Raw genomic sequence first — 20,004 nt, 5'->3', positions numbered from 1 at the left:
AAAAGTTGATTTTAAAATGATTTATTTCTGAAATGGTTGTATATTTTTCTTCTGCCTCGCAACGCACAAGGCGCGTATTGTCATGTAATACAGAAGTTCTACGAGGCTCATCATGCTGAACCCCATGCACAGGCCGAGGAGACCACCGGTATTTGCTAGAAATTATCACGGAATTTATAATAAGTACGATTTTATTTTTGTGTTACCCTCACATTAGGAATTCTAAACATTTTTGATATGATATTCAAAAATGTTTACGGAATTTATAGTTTATTTCGATACTAATTTTCTTAAATCTGGTGTTACGTTTGGTGTAATATAGACATTAAATAAATTAGAATTTTGTTTATAGAAACATCGAGCAGTCGATTGTCAATAAGCAAATAATTAATTTTCTACACAATATACGTACCCCGAATTTCTTCTTTTCTGCATTCGGGAAATTAGGAAACCCCAAATTCTATCTTTTAATAGTTACATTACATTAGCCAACTATTTCCACGTTATGTTTTTTAAATAGGTATCTAAATAAACTTTGACTTACATAAAAATTCAGTGAGTCCGAAAATTTCGCCTTTTGTAAATCTCATAAATGAATTATCTTCAAAGTAAAAATGTATCACTAACATGTTTTCGCTGAAATAAATAAAATATGTTATACATAATTTTCACACTAAATGCGTGTGACTCATGTTCTGGGTTGGCTCATAAACATACATACCGCTTAATATCGTTATTGCCTTTTCTATTTTACTTGAAATTGGCGAAATCATTCAAATGTTTGAACAGCTGAAGGCATAAACACCTTTTTTTTACAGAGAGTTAAATTTTTTATCATAACTGTACCTACGCAGGGAGTCACGCCCTGAGAATTTTGTTGTATGAGGATAGTAGTATTCTACTACATATAGTGAAGGAGAGGAGGAAGTATAAGATCACTTGTAAGATATTCGAATAGCGATAACTATAAATAATTACGTGAAATATTCTGGAGATCTGTTTTGTGCTAGACTGACGGTCTGCGTGTAGTGTCCCACCAGATCTTTGTTCAGCAGTGCGCTGCTTGGTCTCTCGGAGAAAGAGATTTCCGTGCAGGCCGGCAGACATTCCTCGCAAGCAAGTTCGCGATCTTGAAATATAGTTGATACAAAATTGATTGATTCAGCCTGTAACATACCACTGCTGGCCATAGGTCTCTTTCATGTAGGAGTAGGATCAGAGCTTAATCCATCACGCTGCTCATTCAAATATTTCTAAGTGTTAAAATTAAATACCATTTTATAAAAAGAATAAATAAGGTATGTCAAACTTAGAGGTTCCGCTTTTATTTCAGGAAAGGTAATTTTTCGCATATCATTACATAGCTTATAACAAAGTCGCTTCCCGCTGTCTGTATGCTTAGATCTTTAAAACTGCGCAACGGATTTTGATGCGGTTTTCTTTAGTAAACAGAGTGATTCCAGAGGAAGGTTTATATGTATAATACATGCATAATATAGTAGAAGAACACTGATAGTTTTCGCAAATATGCGAAGCCGGAGTGGGTTGCTAGTATTATTATAAGAACGTCGATGTGATTTTACAGCAGTATAACTTTAGTTATAATGCTAAAAGGCAATTTATAGTAAAAATAATTGTATACCACTCGGAACATATTGCTTCAAATTGCCATAGCACTTAGCATCTGCTTTACCACAGACTCGTGTTGTTTTGTTTTCTGAAAATAATATAAATAACTTAAGAGCAATAGAAATTTACATTCTGAAGTGTTGTATACTAGATTATTAGCAAATATAAAAGTTCTTTTTTTCTGCATTTAAATTAATATCAACGGAATTCGCCAGGATCAATAATATTTCGCGCAGACGACGCTTCGGAGAAGGTAAGTATATAACTACCTATATGATATAAGTTTTCGTTAAAAACTTAATATATCAAAAATATTCTCGTAAATTATTACAAAACTACTGGCTCTCGATTTATCAAAAGTGTAAGGATACTTCATGCTATTAACCAACCTATAGTGTTCAGATAACGATCGTTCTGGTGTAGTGATGAGCGTGCTGTGTAGGCGCCTCAGCACTGGCGGTCGTGGGTTCGATTCCTGCGCGGAGTGAATATTTGTACAAATATTTATTTTCGGTCTGGTTGTCTGTCCTTGTGGGTCTTCCCACCGTGTTTCGCAGAGAACGTTAAGATGTTGGTTCCGGTTGTTACCATAGTAGGTAATATATTCGCTAACAGGCAGTGAAACAGAGTAATGGCTTACGCCTCGACTCTTCTCTTACGTGAAGCAAAAATCAATTACTGTTCAGGTACAATTAAATGGCATTAAAACAAAAAAAAAGGTCTTAACTAATTTATGTTCATTACCGTATGATAACTTTCGGTACTACGGGTTAAATAGCAGTAAGAATCATTGGCTCTACTTTGAGAATTGAAAACTTTTTATTTTGAAAAAACTTTTTATATTGAAATAAAACATTACAAACACACCAATTGGTTTATGACGTAATACGCGCAAGAATTAAAATTGAAGCGCAGAATTGTTTGACCTTTTTAAATTTGGACCATCTGACTGGGGAAGTACCTCGACATTACAAAATATCACAGCTAAATAATACTGCTTTTAAGTAGTTTTGTGTTCCTGTGGTGAGTAAGAGACCAGAGTTCCTGCGTAAGGTCGCCACTTGTGATGCTTTTGGTGTCGCAAGCGTCCATAAGCTACGGTAATCGCTAACTACTAGGTGAGCCGTACCTACACTCGTTTGCCGATCTCGTTGTATAAAAAAAATATCTATGAAATGCTACTTACTAGGCATGTAATATAGCACACATTTGCAAATATCCAACATAATACGAGCTTCACATTCCATTTCGCAGTTCCTTAACGTGTAAGTTCTGTAAAACAAAATCTGTGAATTTGTGACTTCAAACAGGATTTATATTCTTAGAGATCGAATTTCAATAGGATTTTAAGTTAAATAGTCGGTTTTAACTTAAGTATTATAAAGAGTGTTTTGTAGATTTAGTTCATAAACTCTAAAATTACTCAATCTGTTTACATTTCTTAGTTATTAGAAAGTTATGTTATCTAAAAATAACATAAGCTATAAAATATCATCTCTTCTTATCGCTAGTAATCTTCGACATTATGTTACAGGTTGAATCAAATATAAATTAAAATGAATCGCGGAAATCTATGATAACTTCTAAACGATTTATTCAAATTGGATGATCTTTTTTTTGTTTTTGTATTGTCAAAACAAGGTTTATATATAAAAGACAAATAGATTTGGCGGTAAAAATTTATGTGTAGTTACAGCTCACATAAATTGAACCTTATGGAAAAAAACCCTCTTAAAAACATGGAAAAATGCAGAGTAAATACTCATAGATCTGGCCATATTAATAAGTTATACTGGGGGTCGTTGAATGTGAAGCGTTTATTATTTATTTTAGATCTCATAGCCTCTCATATCTCTGTCTGACAATTTGATCTTCATTTGTCCATGTTTTTTTGAGATTAACGAGATTTTTTCCATAGGGAAGCAGATTCTTTTGACGTCGTCTACTCACAGTCAAGTTTTCATGTGTCATTTAATTTTGGAGTCATAACTGTACCTGTAGAATACTAATTCCTTTTCACTAGAGAACAGACACAGCCTTTTTTTGATGTCGATACTCTTTAGAGATGGCTGCGCGTCTAATATTCTTGGCTGTATGGACACACGTGCTTCGATGCCTGGACCGTATACCTCGCCTAGTTTTGCAATGTTTGGTGTTTCTGTCGGATTGTGTAGAAGAATCTAGAAAATGTGGAAGCCAACAATTATATTTTATAGGTTTTCTTTCAAATATATCAAAATCTTACAATACGAGTATTATATATATTTACAAAACAAAACTTAATTAAACTTAGTTTATACTTACCTTAAAACCGGGGCTTTTGGTAGACGCGCAATAATATTCTGCGATATTTGCATCTAGTACCAAAGTTAGACCATGGTCAGTTCCAATACCTTTAAGTTTAGGAAAAAAGGAATTTTAAATAATTACAATTGCATTTTGGAAGTTAAACTTTTTTACGCACGCTTGACTTGGAGGTTAAGCTGGAGAATGCGTTACGAAAAGTGTGATCGGGCGAGGCGAATTAAAGTTGAGAGAGAGACAGATGTAAGTTAGTGTAGATAGAAAGAGAAAGAGTTACGTTTCGTAAGTTTTACTTTAGTCGTGCGGTCTAAAGTACACTCGTTTTTTATATATTGTTTTTAATATGTACGATTTTATTTTTATGTTACCCACACATTATGGATTCTAAACATTTTGAATATCATATCAAAAATTGACCGCTCCAGCGGGATTCGAACCCGCGTCTCCGACTGACCGTGTCGGCGCTCTAGCCAATTAAGCTATGGAACGATATACCCGCCAGAGCGAAATTCTTGATATGATGATTTTTATTTTCGGTTTAAGCGAAGCGTGGCGCCGTCTATAGTGAGTTCTTTACAGAGACCCGTAACTATTCAAAGTTTCATATTACAATGAAAATCTTTGACAGGAGACGACACCATGCTATTCTTAATATGTACGATTTTATTTTTATGTTACCCACACATTATGGATTCTAAACATTTTGAATATCATATCAAAAATTGACCGCTCCAGCGGGATTCGAATCCGCGTCTCCGACTGACCGTTTGAATAGTTACGGGTCTCTGTAAAGAACTCACTATAGACGGCGCCACGGTTCGCTTAAACCGAAAATAAAAATCATCATATCAAGAATTTCGCTCTGGCGGGTATATCGTTCCATAGCTTAATTGGCTAGAGCGCCGACACGGTCAGTCGGAGACGCGGGTTCGAATCCCGCTGGAGCGGTCAATTTTTGATATGATATTCAAAATATATTGTTTTGTTTGTATATTCTTATATTCGTGTATTCTATGAGCTAACTATGCCAATAAGGCCTACAGTGCCCTAAATACTTAATATAGTAATGCATACAGGGTATTGTTGCGGCTGCCGCGCTACAGTAGCGCTTCAGCGATGCTTGCACTGGCAAGCGTGTATTATTTTGCTGTAATAATCCGGAAAAACATCGCGTCATTACTAAACAGAGTACGCGGCAGAAGCTGTGCTGAATGACAGTAAGGACTGTCCGCTGATCGGCCATATGGTTCTAGGAAGCCTATGTTCTTCTATCCAAGTTGTTAACGCCTTGCAAGTGTGTGTCACACACACATTTGCATACGTTGACCGATTCATCGGACGCGCCCGCTGCGGCGACCCGCTCACTTCATTCTCGTTGACGATTGTACAAACACACGTCTATGTGTCTCTAATCTTATTTATACTAGCTCATTAAATTGTATTACTGTTGATATTGAGTTTAAATACTACCACAAGCGAGCACCCACCAGCGCAGACGACCAATTCCAAACACAAGTTGTCCGAAATAACTATATTTTTTTGATGATGTTTTTAAACGTCACAAAAAAGGCGAAGGATGTCTTTTATGTATTTTATGTTATGCATTGTATACGGTTACCAGTATCATCGTGAATTAGGAATAAACGTTGAAAACTTTTTGAGGCTATACTTCTTTTGGGTCGTTAGGGAAAAATTATGACGATAAATTTTTACGATGCGCGCGCACACCGTCACAAAAAAAAACTGACACCCTGAAGTTAGCTACTCGACGAAGAAGAAGTTAGCAACGTGAAGTCAGCTAGCCAATGTAGTAGGTATAACACTTCTTACGTGCGTACATAAGTATACGCATACCTTTTTTGTTGTACACGTATTCATCTAATCATGAGATGATTAGATTCTAATGGATTACGGGATCACGAAACAATATCAGGTTATGATGATTTTACCGCGGAGTAACTAAAGAAATATTGCATAATCACACATACATATATAACGTATTTAATGTGTTTTTATATACTTCTACATAGAAACAAAAATATGTACATCTGTGTATAGAAAGAACCTACCTTACCGATACAATTTGTAACTTTCAAGTCGTCTGCTTGAAGTACATTTTAGTTTCAAGACGTATTTTCTACAATATAATGTTATGTGCCTTACTCATAAATATATGTATATAGATATAACATATAGGGTAAGAGTAGACATTATTCACAGTAGAGGTCAGACTGATCGTGTATTTATCACACTTGTAACGCCCACACGGCCTATCCCTTAATATCCTTGTTTTGAATCGTCCTAGGTGTTTCGCAGTTATTCTATTTATCCGATTGCATCACGTCTTGACGTGGTTTCGAAATATTATTTTAAGATGTGTTGATGTAGAATACAGCAGGAAATATCTTCTTCCAAATTTGGCCATCAGCCCGACTGGGGAAGTGAGGTCAATTATACAGAAAGTCACAGTAACAGCCAAATAACACTGTTCTTTAGTAGTTTAGTTTTCCTGTAGTGGTCAAGGTAGCTAGAGCTTACCATTAGGTAGACCGAACCAAGCGTTTACCATTAGTGGTAAAAAAGTATGCATACAGGAAACATAATCATATAATAATGTACAAAACAATATTCAACTATATTTTGAAATAGTTTACCCTTTGGTTTCCAAGGAAATCCGTCAGCCGGTGCATCGTCAGGAAATCCGGTTTCAGGAGTCCAGTCAACAGCTGGCAATGGAAATGTGAAGTTCATGTCGTTGAGATCCTTTCTATAATCGAAAATTACTTTTAATGCATGTATTAAGCTATTTTGAAACAAAGTCTCGTAACTAGTGTAAAGGCATACATCATTCATCAATTTATTCTTATTATTTATTTTTTATAATGATCTTAGTAGGTATGTATATGCGCACGCGCGCGCAAGTCATTTTCTCCACACAATTCTCAGATTGTGAGTCAGTATGACGAAAACACACCTTAGAAAACAATATGAAAACACACCTGCCCACGCCTGCCCAGCGTGGTGACTATGGGCAAAACACATGAGTTCACGTTATTTTTGACGTAAGCTTGGGGAGGCCTATGTCCAGCAGTGGACTGTATAGGCTATAATGATGATGATGACGAAAACATCACGATAAAACATCTGTATATGATACTAATCTGACGAGCACGAGTTTTTTGGTGTCAGATCTGATTGACTGCCCTAGACGTTCAAGACTATATAAAGGGCTCCAGTATAACCATACCGGAGCCTTTCAGAGTTTTGAGGGTTGTAGTACTTCAGGTAGGTAGAGTTCCCCTGTCATAATAGAATATTGTACTAAAATAACGTGATTTTGCTCAATCAAATGTTACTTAAGCTTAGCATGAATCTGGTAAAATGTTTTTGATTTTACTAAAATTGCCAGTTGTAAAAATAGTTATTTGTAGAAGAAAGAGCGGGAGTACTAGCTCAAATGTATTTTTGTTACAACGCAAAGTAGCTTCAACCCTCGGAATTGTAAATGTTTTTGTTTAGGAATACAGAATATACATATAGTTTTTTTTAAATAATTTTAATTATTTTACTTTTACTCACGGATTACGAAACATATTCTGTCGATGCACGACATTGAATGTACAGCATAAACCTTCGTCAGTGAGCTGAGCGTTGAATAGGTCCTGGCAGTTCATACTCACTGAGTCCCAAATACATAATGATAACATCTCGTTGCAAGGTTGGGTCACCTAAATGAATGAATATTTTATGCAATTTAGTATTCAGTACTTTATTTGTAGTTTTAAAAATTTCATCATTGGTAGAAAACTACCCTGATTAGGTTAACTGAAGCTATTCCAGGTAGACGATATATCATTTTAATAGTAATAAGTTTTCCGTCAAAAATTTTATATTTGTAAAGTAAATTGGTTTACTTCAACACCGTACGAGACGTTGCATGGTTTGGTGGTATTCTATATACATAGATATTAGAACTCGGTTACAATTATATTCGACGTAGTAAGTAGACTAATATTATCTTCTGGACTATAAACATTCCGCCAACCCGCATTAGAGCAGCGTGGTAGATTAAGTTCTTATCTTTCTCCTACAAGGGGAAAGAGTGCTATTTCCAGCAGTGGGATATTACAGGCTGAAGCGTAAAAAGCGTTAATAAACTTTTTTATAAGTTAATTGAATTAATACAAACATTAATAAGAAAAGAGCGTGTGTGCTCCCAATCCGCGCTGTCGGCGATATCATTTTCAAAAATATCTGCATCTGTTTGAGATGAGCAAAGACTTTCTAATAGTTTCTTATCTACTGAATTGCTGAAAAATAAAATGGTATGAATAAAAATATATAATTTTAATATTGATATAAGTTTAATATTGAGTTATTACAGACAACAAAAGAATCACATAACTTCAACGTTGTCTGAAACTTTATAAGAAGCATCAATAAAGCATTTCTGTACGATATTTTGCTATTGATTTTATTATTTACCCAAACATTTTATACCGTTCAGCAACAGACTTCTTCGCTTGGTTAACATTACAGATTGTAATCGCAGGGAACGGAAGTTTGTTAAGCGGCATATTTTCCGGATTGATGCTGACGATCATAGGTGACATTCGCCATTTTGCGTAAACGTTTAGAATGAAGAATCCAGCGCATATCAGGGAACTACCGAAAGCGATTAACCAGAAGAATCTAAAATACATATAATCGACACAATAAATTATGCTTTACAATTTTCCAAGGTATTTAGCTAATGATTTTAATGTCTCAGATCTTACAACGGTCGAATATTTATTATCGACAAAACACATGCCTAAGGCGCAACTTGTACTTGTTCAATTTCTATTTATGTGCTTGTATTGCTTATTTATTTAAAAGTAGGCTTAGATTAATATCTATAATTAATTCCTTGTTTTTATAATCAATATATTATTTTGGCGCTATTGGAAGCCATTAAATGAAATAAACCAGATTATTGCTGAATACATAAAATACACACATTGGAACTTCTAATATTTAAATTTCACCCACCGCTCAAGCCATGTCAATTTTTTTTCGCCAATGTAGCGAAGACCGTGTAAAGTAGAAGTTAATAAGTATTCTCTCATGTCTTGACAAAGGGAGCGGTAGAAGTTTACAAGCCGTGAAGACTTTTTCTGTGTAGAGAATAATAATATTACAGTTTAAGTAAGTTAGATATGACGTACTTATTGGCAAATTAAATTTATTTTGAAAATATGTTTCAAGTACTAGGAAAGCGGTAAGAAAATATTTCTTAGATTTGAGTTAGAAAGCTTTAAGCTTTGTTATAAATATTGCTACAATGCGATGCGATTGTAGATATATACAAAGTAGGTATACCTTTGTAATAGTTTATAAATTTAATATCGTGATATAAAGCAAACTAGATTTGTCGTAAATATGATTTATAAGCTTACAAAAGGTAGTTTAATAATTGTGTTTGCTCGCAAACGAAAAAAAAACGACTTCAATTACATCGACGAATAATACAACGTAGATCGACGAAAAAATACTCAAGTAACTGCGCGTTATCAAAGATTACTCAAAAAGTAGTTATCAGATCTCAATGAAATTTATATGTGACCACATGACAAACATCAGCTTTCGATTAAATTAAAAATTATTAAAATCGGTACACCCAGTAAAAAGTTATTGCGGATTTTCGAGAGTTTCCCTCGATTTCTCTGAGATCCCATCATCAGATCCTGGTTTCCTTATCATGGTACCAAACTAGGGATATCCCCTTTCCAACAAAAAAAAAAGAATTATCAAAATCGGTACACCCAGTAAAAAGTTATTGCGGATTTTCAAGAGTTTCCCTCGATTTCTCTGGAATCCCATCATCAGATCCTGGTTTCCATATCATGATACTAAACTAGGTATATCCCCTTTCTAACAAAAAAAGAATTATTCAAATCGGTACATCCAGTAGAAAGTTATGCGGTATAATACAACGCAGGTCGACGAAAAAAGCGTCAAGTAAAAACGCATTATTAGATATAGCTCGAAAAGTAGTTGTTAGATCTCAAATAAATTTAAATGGGACCAATTGGCACACACCACCTTTCGATTAAAAGAAAATTTGTCGAAATCGCTCCACCCAGTCAAAAGTTCTGATGTAACATACATAAAAAAAAAAAAAAAAAAAAAAAAAAAAAAAAAAAAAAAAAAAAAAATACAGTCGAATTGAGAACCTCCTCCTTTTTTGGAAGTCGGTTAAAAATTAAGACTTAGTATCTTAAAACAGATTCGTGAATTCGTACTGACCTCGGTTTTATTGCGCGTCAACGGTTTGATTGTATTCCACTCATACCACGGGTTCGACGTTGATTGACTAGCCCAGTGGATTGGCTAAGTAATGATAAATATTCGTTAATTGAATTAATTACTGTTTCATTAATCAAATACTTCGAGATAAAGCAACATATCACCGACTTTGGTCTAACATGATTAATTTCTAATATGGTAGTTTAATTGACTGCTATTAATAGCTTATTGAAATATTTAATTAATCCTTCAACATACCACTGTAAAGGCTTCCATTGACGACTTTTTTAACTTTGTTTTGTGTCTCGTTACCATTTTTTTTAATATATTTTTTTTAAGATTTCAGTATTTGAAATGTGTGTTGTAGATAAATCTGATCAAGAACGTCTGGACAGCGATAACGAAAAGCTACAAATTTCCTTGATCTAACCTAATTTCACATTGTCAATGTTTGTGGTTTAATCATTTGATGGCGGACATGACAAATCGACCTTGTTCCACCTTAGTTTACTTTCGATGACAAAATTACACATTTTAAAGTTATTCGTTGTACCGAACCTCATCAATGTAATTATTGGTCTGAATAGACCGTAAACATTACACTGTTTGCTGCTATTATGATAATACTTAATTTCACGTTTGCATGCGAATAAACTTGATTAACGATACATTTTCTATGAATATCGATTTAAAAATAATGCTATGTTTTAGACATTGTTACTTATATGTACCTAGTAGCTATTAGCTTTTTCATATGTTTCGTGTTACAAATAGCGTTACTGTAGTATGTTAAATAAATAATGTATATGTATTGTAATCACTAGTTTTAGACATGGTAATCACATTAAAGTTTTTTATGTTTCGTGTTAAATAAAACGTCACTATAGTACCTATCTACTATTATATTTATTGCAATAACTATGTTCAGTTTAATCGTTTGTGTTAATAACTTGTAATATTTAAACTTTAATTTTTACATCTCAATCAACTTCGAAACAGGAGAAGTTTCTGAAAAGAATTGTTTATTTTCTAACCAACTTCAAAAATAGGAAGAGGTCCTCAATTCCCTGTCCGGGTGTATCGATTTTGATTATTATTTTGTATTAAAGAGCTGGTACTTGTCATGTGATTCCATTTTAATTTGAACTATTTTTTCGATTTAGGTACGTTAACGATGTAGACATTTTGCTACTACTTAGTAGATGTAACTTGAAGTGGTTTTTTTAACAGACTCAAAAAAGGAGGAGGTTACTCAATTCGACCGTGGATATATATGTATGTTCAGGGATAACTTCGTCGTTTATAAACCGATTTTGATAATTCTTTTTTTGTTGGAAAGGAGATATCCCAAGTGTGGTAAGGAAACCAAGACCTGATGATGGAATCGCAGGGAAATCGAGGGAAACGCTCGAAAATCGTAGTGACGACTAGTGCGTTTGTTAATTTATTTCGTCTACTTACGTTGTATTACTTGTCGAAAAACTAATGTCGGTTTTTTTTCGTTTGCGAGCAAATACAATTATTTTAGTTTGAGAAGGAACATAATTATTATTCTTCTATTAATATACTCATTTTCACCAATTTTACCAGTTTTTCCTTTTCCATTTGGAATCACACTTTAAGGAACTTTATGGCTTCATCTAATTTTATATGAAGATATTTATATATTTTATTTGAAATATACTAATACATAAGTATTTCGATTGAATGTAAACGTGTTTCATATAAACTTTTTTGTTTAATATTTTGCACTTTGTTTATTTGTTTGCAAAATAATGGTCATGTAAATATGTAAAATGTTTTTATGAAATAAGTATCTTTACAGAGTATTTTAATTTCATACTAATTCCTAAATTGGTTTATCTATAATCTATAATATGAAAATGAATCGCTGAATGTGTTGCTAAGCGCAAAACTCGAGAACGGTTGGACCGATTTCGCTAATTCTTTTTTTAAAATATTCCTTGAAGTACGAGGATGGTTCTTACGGAGAGAAAAATTCAAAAAAAATTTAAATTTCCTGAAAAAGTCTAAAAACAACACTTTTCCATACTCCCATACAAAAGATTTGTGATAATACTTAAAAGTCAATTTGAACTTTAATACCAGACGATAAAGGTTGTGTTAGGCGATACGAAGTTCGCCGGGTCAGCTAGTGTCAAATAAAACTAGTTTTTAATATTTTTGGTTATATTTCGTTTACGCATACATATAATTATTTATTATGTACAAAAATCGTATAATAGGAATTTCTTAGAGAAAGTAACAAAAGCTAAAGGAAGAAAATGTCCGACGCACTAGCACTTTGAAAATATTACTAAACGAAGAAGAGATCGAAGGAAAGTGGGTATCCCAACGTTTCTCCAGGATGTCACCTGCCCGCACTCATCGAGAAAGTAACACCCTAGAGATGCCCCGGAGCGCTACCCAGAAAGGAAAGACGGTTAAGAAATCACCAGCGCTGCTGGGGGTGAGCGGGAGCAGCGTGGGCAACTTGTTGGTGAGCCGCTAAGTGAGCAGCACGGGCAGCAGCTACCTCAGGGGTCTCCAAGATACCAGCACCGTTATGGGCAAGTCTGATTTGAGCGGGAGGGCCTTGCCATGAGGGGGCACCGTTCCATTTCTGTTGAGGAGCGTTCCACTGGTTGTTGGCGGGAGCGTTCCACTGGTTGTGGTTAGGTGCGCTGTTGGCAGCAGAGAGAGCAGCGAGGTGGGCAGCACGAGCTTGCGCTACTTCAGGAGTTTCAGCGACAGGGGCAGGAGCGTGTCCGGCAGCATTCCATGCGGGTGCAGCGTTCCATGCGGGGGCAGCGGGGGCAGAGTTCCATTGGTTACCAGAGTCACCGTTCCACTGACCAGAGTTGTCATTCCATTGACCAGAGCGGTCGTTGTTCCATTGGCCAGAGTTGTCGTTCCATTGGCCAGAGTTGTCGTTCCATTGGCCAGAGTTGTCGCTCCACTGTTGAGCAGGAGCAGAGTTCCATTGTTGAGCAGCACCACCGTTCCATTTTTGTTCAGCACCCTGCCAGTACTCTTCGTTGTTCCAGCGGGGATCGTATGAACCGTCGTCTTGTGGGTTGGGGTTGTTTTGGGATGCTTTTTGGAGAGCGGCGTAGTGGGCTGCCCGCGCCTGTGCTACTTCAGGCGTGTCTAAGATGTTGCGTCCGTCCTGAGACAGAGCAATGTTAGCCGGAGGACCGGCCCAACCGGAAGCATGGGCTCCACACGCCAGCGCCAGGCAAGCAATAACAATCTGTAAGTAAAACAAAAGGTTTTCATTAATGAAATTAGTTAAGACATATTGAAATTAAGGTAAATAATTTTATAACAGGACAAAAAGAAATAAACTATTTAAAGAAAAGATATAAATCACTATCAATCTCCTAAGAGTTTATCATATTATTGGGATGGTATTCATCATAAAAAAAATTAACCAAAAAAAAAGAAAAAAGTTTATTTTTATGCATATATATTGGTAAAGAATTACTTATAGTCAGAGAAAACATTCTATTGTAACTTTTGAAAATGTAGTTAATACCAAAATAGTCATAAAAGGTATTCAAATTATATACAATTTAATGCACTAATCATATGTTATAAAAATTCATTTAAACATTCTCTATTTACAAAAGAGTAGATATTTAAAATGTAACTATTAAGAACCTTGAAACTTTTACCTAACCATAGTTATTTAAGTGTAAAAAAAGTTTATTAATCACACATTTTTTACACTCTACCACGATTATTTTAATTTAATTAAACTAAACGATTTTAAAGGTACAAAGCAAACTCTACAGCATAACTCAAGTGCTTACTACATACCAGTATTTATTAACAGTTTTTTTTTTATTGAATACGAAATGAAAACCCTGAGATTGTGACAAATCGTAATGTAAATAACGCTTAGAAGTATGTAGCGTGAGTTTATTGTGCAGAACATTCTACATAAGGGTACGACAACATTATCAACGTGACAAACAAAATTAATGTTACTAATTGCTTGTAATGCTATAAAAATTCTTCCTATAATATTTTTCATTTGGCAACCCTAAGTGACTTTATTTCAAAGTTTATTGCTTGTTGAAGTGAAACTTTTTTAGGTGCATTTTGGTAAAATTTTAACGGATGAAACGGCAACGTTTTTGTTAAGTAGACTTAAAAATTAGTTTGCCAAAGAAGTTTCACTTCTGACACGTGTACTTTGTATGCACGCACTTTTTATGTTATATTATTATTAGAAATGAAAACACGAAAACGAGGATCACTAACGTTTAATAATTACTGTAGTAGTAAAAGGAATTTAAAGATATTCTTTAAAATCTTAATGATTCTCGTACTCAATTTAACACAAGACCTTCAGCTACTGTCAATCGTGTGAAAAATAATATTAGCGAAAATGTAATAGAGTTATTATGGTATTTGCGGCGAGCTTATGTGCAGAATCACGTAACGATGTCAGGGGCTTGCGGTCATGTCATCGCCCAGCTGTGCGAGATAATTAAATCATTGATTTAGATATCACACCAATGAACCAGAACAACCCGATACCGCTCTATAAGCTTATCTATCTACATAAATAAAAATTAATAACTAAAAGTATTGCTAGGTGCAAAATTTAAGAATGGCGTGTACTGCAATTTTTTTTTTGATAATGACTATTGACACTATGACTATTGAGACTATTTGATAATGACAGAAAACGAAACAATTATTTAAACTTTACATATTTAACGGTTTGCAAGACAGGACGTCTGTCACAGCAAATACTTGTATATAAAAATAACAAAATTATGTAAACTTTTATCACGTGGTAAAAGAATGAAAGCGTCTTGTAAAAGCAATCTAAACTGTATGAACAATGCAAGCACGTCAAGTTGCAAAATTTCAGATAGCATCGCACGCTCTTGCGCTTGAAGCGACCTTGTTTCAGACCTTCTGCCGTGTATGGTGAAATTAATGCATTGTGCATGACTACTCAATGAGATCTTACTTTTGTTGAAGTCATAATTCCTTGTAGTGATAAGCTTTACAATTTCGTGTGATTTTCGTTTTGATTGGAATCTACGTGTGTGCAACGAAGTGAAATGAACTTTTATAAATTAACCACTTAATTATATTTGTTTGAATACAAGTAAACAAAGAAATAAATTGGTGCGTAAATGACAGCACGCATAAAAACAAAGCAAGCACGCTTTCGTATATAATTTAAAACCAATAAAAGTAAAGCAGTACTAAGTGAATGGCGTCAAGGTCTGAAGGCTGTCCGAAGGTCACCGAGCAGGAAGCCAACCTTCCGGACCTGCCCACCGTCATATTGTGACTGGTTTCCCTCGCATATCAATATGTCGTTTGTTTTTATTTTTATGTGTCTCGCAGCTAAATGAACTTTTCTTGACCTTTTAATCATTGTTAGGAATGTAATTAATTTATACATATTTTTTATTACAGATATCGATCGACATATAATTTATAAAATGTTTCGTTAAAACCTTAGCTTCCCATAAATTCACATCCCTTATTGTCGCTTTACGTTACTAATTTGTTATGTCTTAAAGTTCAGGTACGTCCGACATCTTATTAGATGTGGGCGTTTTATAATTTTACATAATTGGTATATTGATATAGCAAGTTGACGCGTAGGCATGCCCTTCTAAATTAGCGTGCAATGGAATGCAGACAAAAAGCAAGCCAGTGAGCGGCGCGGGCGAGGCGAACGACAAGCGTGGACTTATCCGGTAGCCTCCGGAACATTGTCCAATGATTTATGCTTTACTTTTCAATTTATTTTAATTAGGCCCTCATTAAACGATTCAAATTTAAAGGAATCGCGTGCTTAAACTGTCAAAATATTCATTTCCTCGCTGAATAACTTTACAGCCAGTTATTGCTTTCTTTAATTATTTTTACAATATATTAACTTCATATCTATTTCGATAAATATTTAAAGCGTTACTAGCGTACAAATACCGCATGATTTGTTAATGTTTATTAAACATGAAAACCTCAACCTTATTTCATGAAGATTAAGCTGCAGACAATGAGACATATGAGTACTGGCCGTAACACTGGCCATATGACATTGTACGCTTAAATGGATAATTAAAAGAGAACAAGTTAATAGGCGATAGCTGATTCATTTACCTTACTCTGTTCGGCCGTATTGTAGTAATTACGATTGCTCATTATCAAAAGAATTTTTTTATGTTAACAATATCAATTACGAATTCCTCGATCCTGAATAAATGTAAAAGAACTACGCAGGGACATTGTGTACAAGGACCATATTTTTCACACTAATGCATATTTTAATTTAAAAGCTGGTATTTGCAACTTCCTATGCGTATATTTGAGACAAACGTAGCCTATCTCCACTTTACTCCGCTCAGTTTCTATGTCAAAAATCATGAAATTTGTTTCAAAGATTTAAACTTTACATAAGTTAGGAATACAAAGTTCTTTTCGCATTTGTAATATGTAAGAAATAACATTCTTAAAAAATATTTTCAACAATTTTATATGAATTTTATATCCTTAATTTTGGATGCATTAAATCAGTCAGGCCAAAAGAGCAAAAAAAAAATGCAAAAAGTATTTATGTAGTCTTGTTTGAATAAACAAATTAGATTGTTATTTATTAGAGTAGAGAGATTGTTATTTATTAGAGTTTGACAAAACTCTCTCAATTTTAAACAATGAAGTAGTCGAGAATCATTTTATATTAAGGTTTAATATCATAATAATAAGTTGGATGGCCTATTTCAGGAAAAATACCCACTTCTAACCAATACTCTTGCCTCTACGCATTTTTTGTTACATTAATGTTTTACAATGAACTGACGCAATCCACTTGCTATGAATTGCATCAATCGATAGGTTTCAATGTCATTGAAACTCGTACGCAGGGTGGCGTCTATTCGTCGGTCTATTTGTGCTCTGATTCGCTGCGCTTGAAACCTTGTAACGATAAAAAGTTGCTGGCCACTTGCTTCGCGTACTTTTATATATTTACCGCTGCTCTACTCTAATTCTAATAAATATATATATTTTTTATTTTTTGAATTCTAAATTTGAAATATTTATTAAATTTCTCAGTAACGATAACTTAAGAAGGTTTTATTGCAATTATATTGAACGCAAATATTTCGGTTGGAAATTTTGACTAATATAGTTTCTACGTTAAATCTGTGCTATACTTTTTAAGCTAAATAGTTTTATACTATCATTTTGAAACACATTATGTAAAGAAAGTAATTAAAATATTTGGTAAACGTTTCGCTTATAATTGAGCGTAAGCGTGCTATATGCATATGAGGAAACTATTACAAGTGGAGCGAAAAGTAAAACTACTTCAGTGACAATGACCCGCGAGTCGCGTGCAGCGCACGGGCGCGATATTTTTTAATTTACGATATTGTTGTTACGCTAATTTTTGTCAGTCAGTATAACAACATTTGAATATTCAATAATATGTTCATATTTTCAAATACTGCTACCATTACTTACAATGAGGACAATAGAGTAAATAGAAAATTTAAATTAAATTTTTTAAACTTCTCTGGATTAACATGGGTAGGTATAAAAAACCCAAAAACAGTGATTCTAAATTTATCATGACAGCACAATATTAATATAAAAGTATTTATTATGTTATTTATATTGATTGTTTACAATATCTTTGACGCTGTTAACAATATTAAATTAGTATCGATTGCTTGTGAAAGATACAGCTTGTTTTGCTGACATGAAATTGGTTAAGTATTCGTTATAGGCAGGGTGGAGGTCAGTTATCCTGCAGCTTTGTATAGTGATTAGGCAAGGTTTGACAAACTGCGGCGACTGGTCAGGTAAGTCATAGCAATAAATTAAGTATAAAACATTAAAACCACCACCGGCGCGAAATAAATCATTCGAAACTTAGAACAATATTAGCATAAGTGATACACTACAATGTTTCGTAGCAATCTATTAGGGAAAAACTTTTTAGGCCCTTTTTCTTAAAGAAATAGAAGAGATTATAGTGAAAAAAAAGTTACTTACCATGGGTCTCATTTTGAAATAAGAAGTGAAGCACAGAAGTGAAAGAGAGAAAGAGTTATAAATATATATTTATTGTATTTTATTTTTTATATAGCGCTGCTGAAAGACTAGTGTCTTCCAGGAATCGCTATGTTGAAGTGCAACTTGCGTCTGATTGAAATGAGGGCGGGAGCGTGCTTTTATAGTTCAACTCGTGCGCAGAGGGGGTGGTCGCGGAGCGCGTGAAAGTATTGGGACATGCCATTGATAATAGGCGAATATGATAGATACGGTTTTCAATGGCAGACTTTTTGGAGTTTTATTTTTGAACTAAATATAGACGGATATTTTTATGGTTTTCAAAGTCGATGGTGTAATTATAATACTTAGAATATCTACATATTCGATTAAGATGTAAATTGAGATTGCGTATTGATGTTTGGTATTTGCTAAATATTTCAAATAAATAATAAATAAAAATACAATTTAAATGTTTTAATTCATTACGTTTTATTATTATTAACATTTTGAATGTAATTGTTTTATTGTTATTGTGAATATTAATTTTAAAGTTAGGTAATTTTTAGTAATTAGAGATATAAAAATTAAGGAAAATAAAGATTTACAGCCCTTAAAGTTCCACAGCAGGGCAAAAGCCTCCTTTTTTGACTGAAGCATAGACTATAATCCGATAGGCTACATAATTCATGTTTATACGTGCGTCAAATTTTCTTTTGAAACTGACTGAGATTTTCTTCTGACATTTTTTATTGCCACAGATTTTATTGAGAAGCTGATCAGTATTTTGATTCTCAATTATAATTTTCTTTTATTTTCAATTATATTATTGTTATTCATTAATTGATTATTTTTCGTAATATTTTGTTTTTTCTATTCTAGGTCATATTCAACTTGTTTATTTTGTACAATTCCTGTGAGTTTTAGTTACTATGTTAGATTGTGTTAGTTAGAGATCTTGGAAAATTTGCTGAAGGATTTTTTTTAACTAGATACTTAAAATTAAACTCATGTATACCATCACGTAACAATACACTTTATTGTACACCAAAGCAGAAATGATACATTTCAGATTGATTATTCATAAAATATCATAAGGTACAAGGTGCGGCCTTATGTCGCTGAAAAGCGATCTCTTCCAGAGCAGGCCTAGCATGCGCGCCACGACAAAATTTTGTCTACCCCTTTTCTCGTATTATCTCTCTATGTCTACAGTAGCTAACATGCGTGCACGCGATACTCTTCTCGTTACGTCAATAGAAGAGATAATCATTAAATTTTAGTAATCTGTGATATTTATCTCTACGGAAGCTAACATGACATCGTAATTTTGTCGAATTTTGTCGTTTTAGGAAGAGAAACTTCTCGTTTTCAATATTATCGACGAGAAAGACGATAAATAAAAAATAAATAAAACCGGGTGCCTATTTTTTGTATACCATGGCGTTTCCCTATTATAATTATATAATTTCGGTATACGAAGAGCGGGAAATGCGAAAAGTCGAGTGAAGTGTGCCATATAATGACACAAAAAACGTATTTGCGTCCTGTTGCTTCTTATTCTAAATAATAATAATAATAATAATGCTTTATTTCAGACCAAAGTATAAGTCCATATTGGGTTAGTACAACAAGACAAGACAACATTCAGAATAAAAAACAAAACAAAATTATATTAAAAAAATCAATAAGTAAAAATAAAATTAAATAGAATAAAAGTAAAATCAATAATCAAAAAAAAAAATTCAA

General features: G+C 33.8%; 2 protein-coding genes across 2 annotated transcripts; both read right to left on the bottom strand.

Moving 5' to 3' along the window:
• Nucleotides 1–5: 5 nt before the first annotated feature.
• On the bottom strand, nt 6–10,536 carry LOC123663638 (pickpocket protein 28-like). The gene is made up of 14 exons (XM_045598306.1): nt 10,480–10,536; nt 10,248–10,305; nt 8,965–9,103; nt 8,419–8,625; nt 8,123–8,243; nt 7,513–7,661; nt 6,588–6,700; nt 3,934–4,022; nt 3,625–3,809; nt 2,816–2,901; nt 1,643–1,717; nt 979–1,129; nt 545–636; nt 6–155 (listed from the first exon to the last, which is right to left on the bottom strand). The coding sequence occupies exons 1-14, from the start codon at nt 10,534–10,536 to the stop codon at nt 22–24; spliced, it is 1,656 nt and encodes a 551-aa protein (XP_045454262.1). The 3' UTR covers nt 6–21.
• A 1,857-nt stretch (nt 10,537–12,393) lies between these two features.
• On the bottom strand, nt 12,394–18,285 carry LOC123663568 (pupal cuticle protein-like). The gene is made up of 2 exons (XM_045598240.1): nt 18,259–18,285; nt 12,394–13,474 (listed from the first exon to the last, which is right to left on the bottom strand). Exons 1-2 carry the CDS (start codon nt 18,268–18,270, stop codon nt 12,674–12,676), a joined length of 813 nt encoding a protein of 270 aa, XP_045454196.1. The 5' UTR covers nt 18,271–18,285; the 3' UTR covers nt 12,394–12,673.
• Between the last annotated feature and the right edge of the window lie 1,719 nt (nt 18,286–20,004).

This window comes from Melitaea cinxia, chromosome 20 (genome assembly GCF_905220565.1).
Source record: "Melitaea cinxia chromosome 20, ilMelCinx1.1, whole genome shotgun sequence".
Classification (NCBI taxonomy): domain Eukaryota; kingdom Metazoa; phylum Arthropoda; class Insecta; order Lepidoptera; family Nymphalidae; genus Melitaea; species Melitaea cinxia.
The sequence above is the reverse complement of the archived record's forward strand: the minus strand, read 5'-3'. Positions and strand labels throughout refer to the sequence as shown.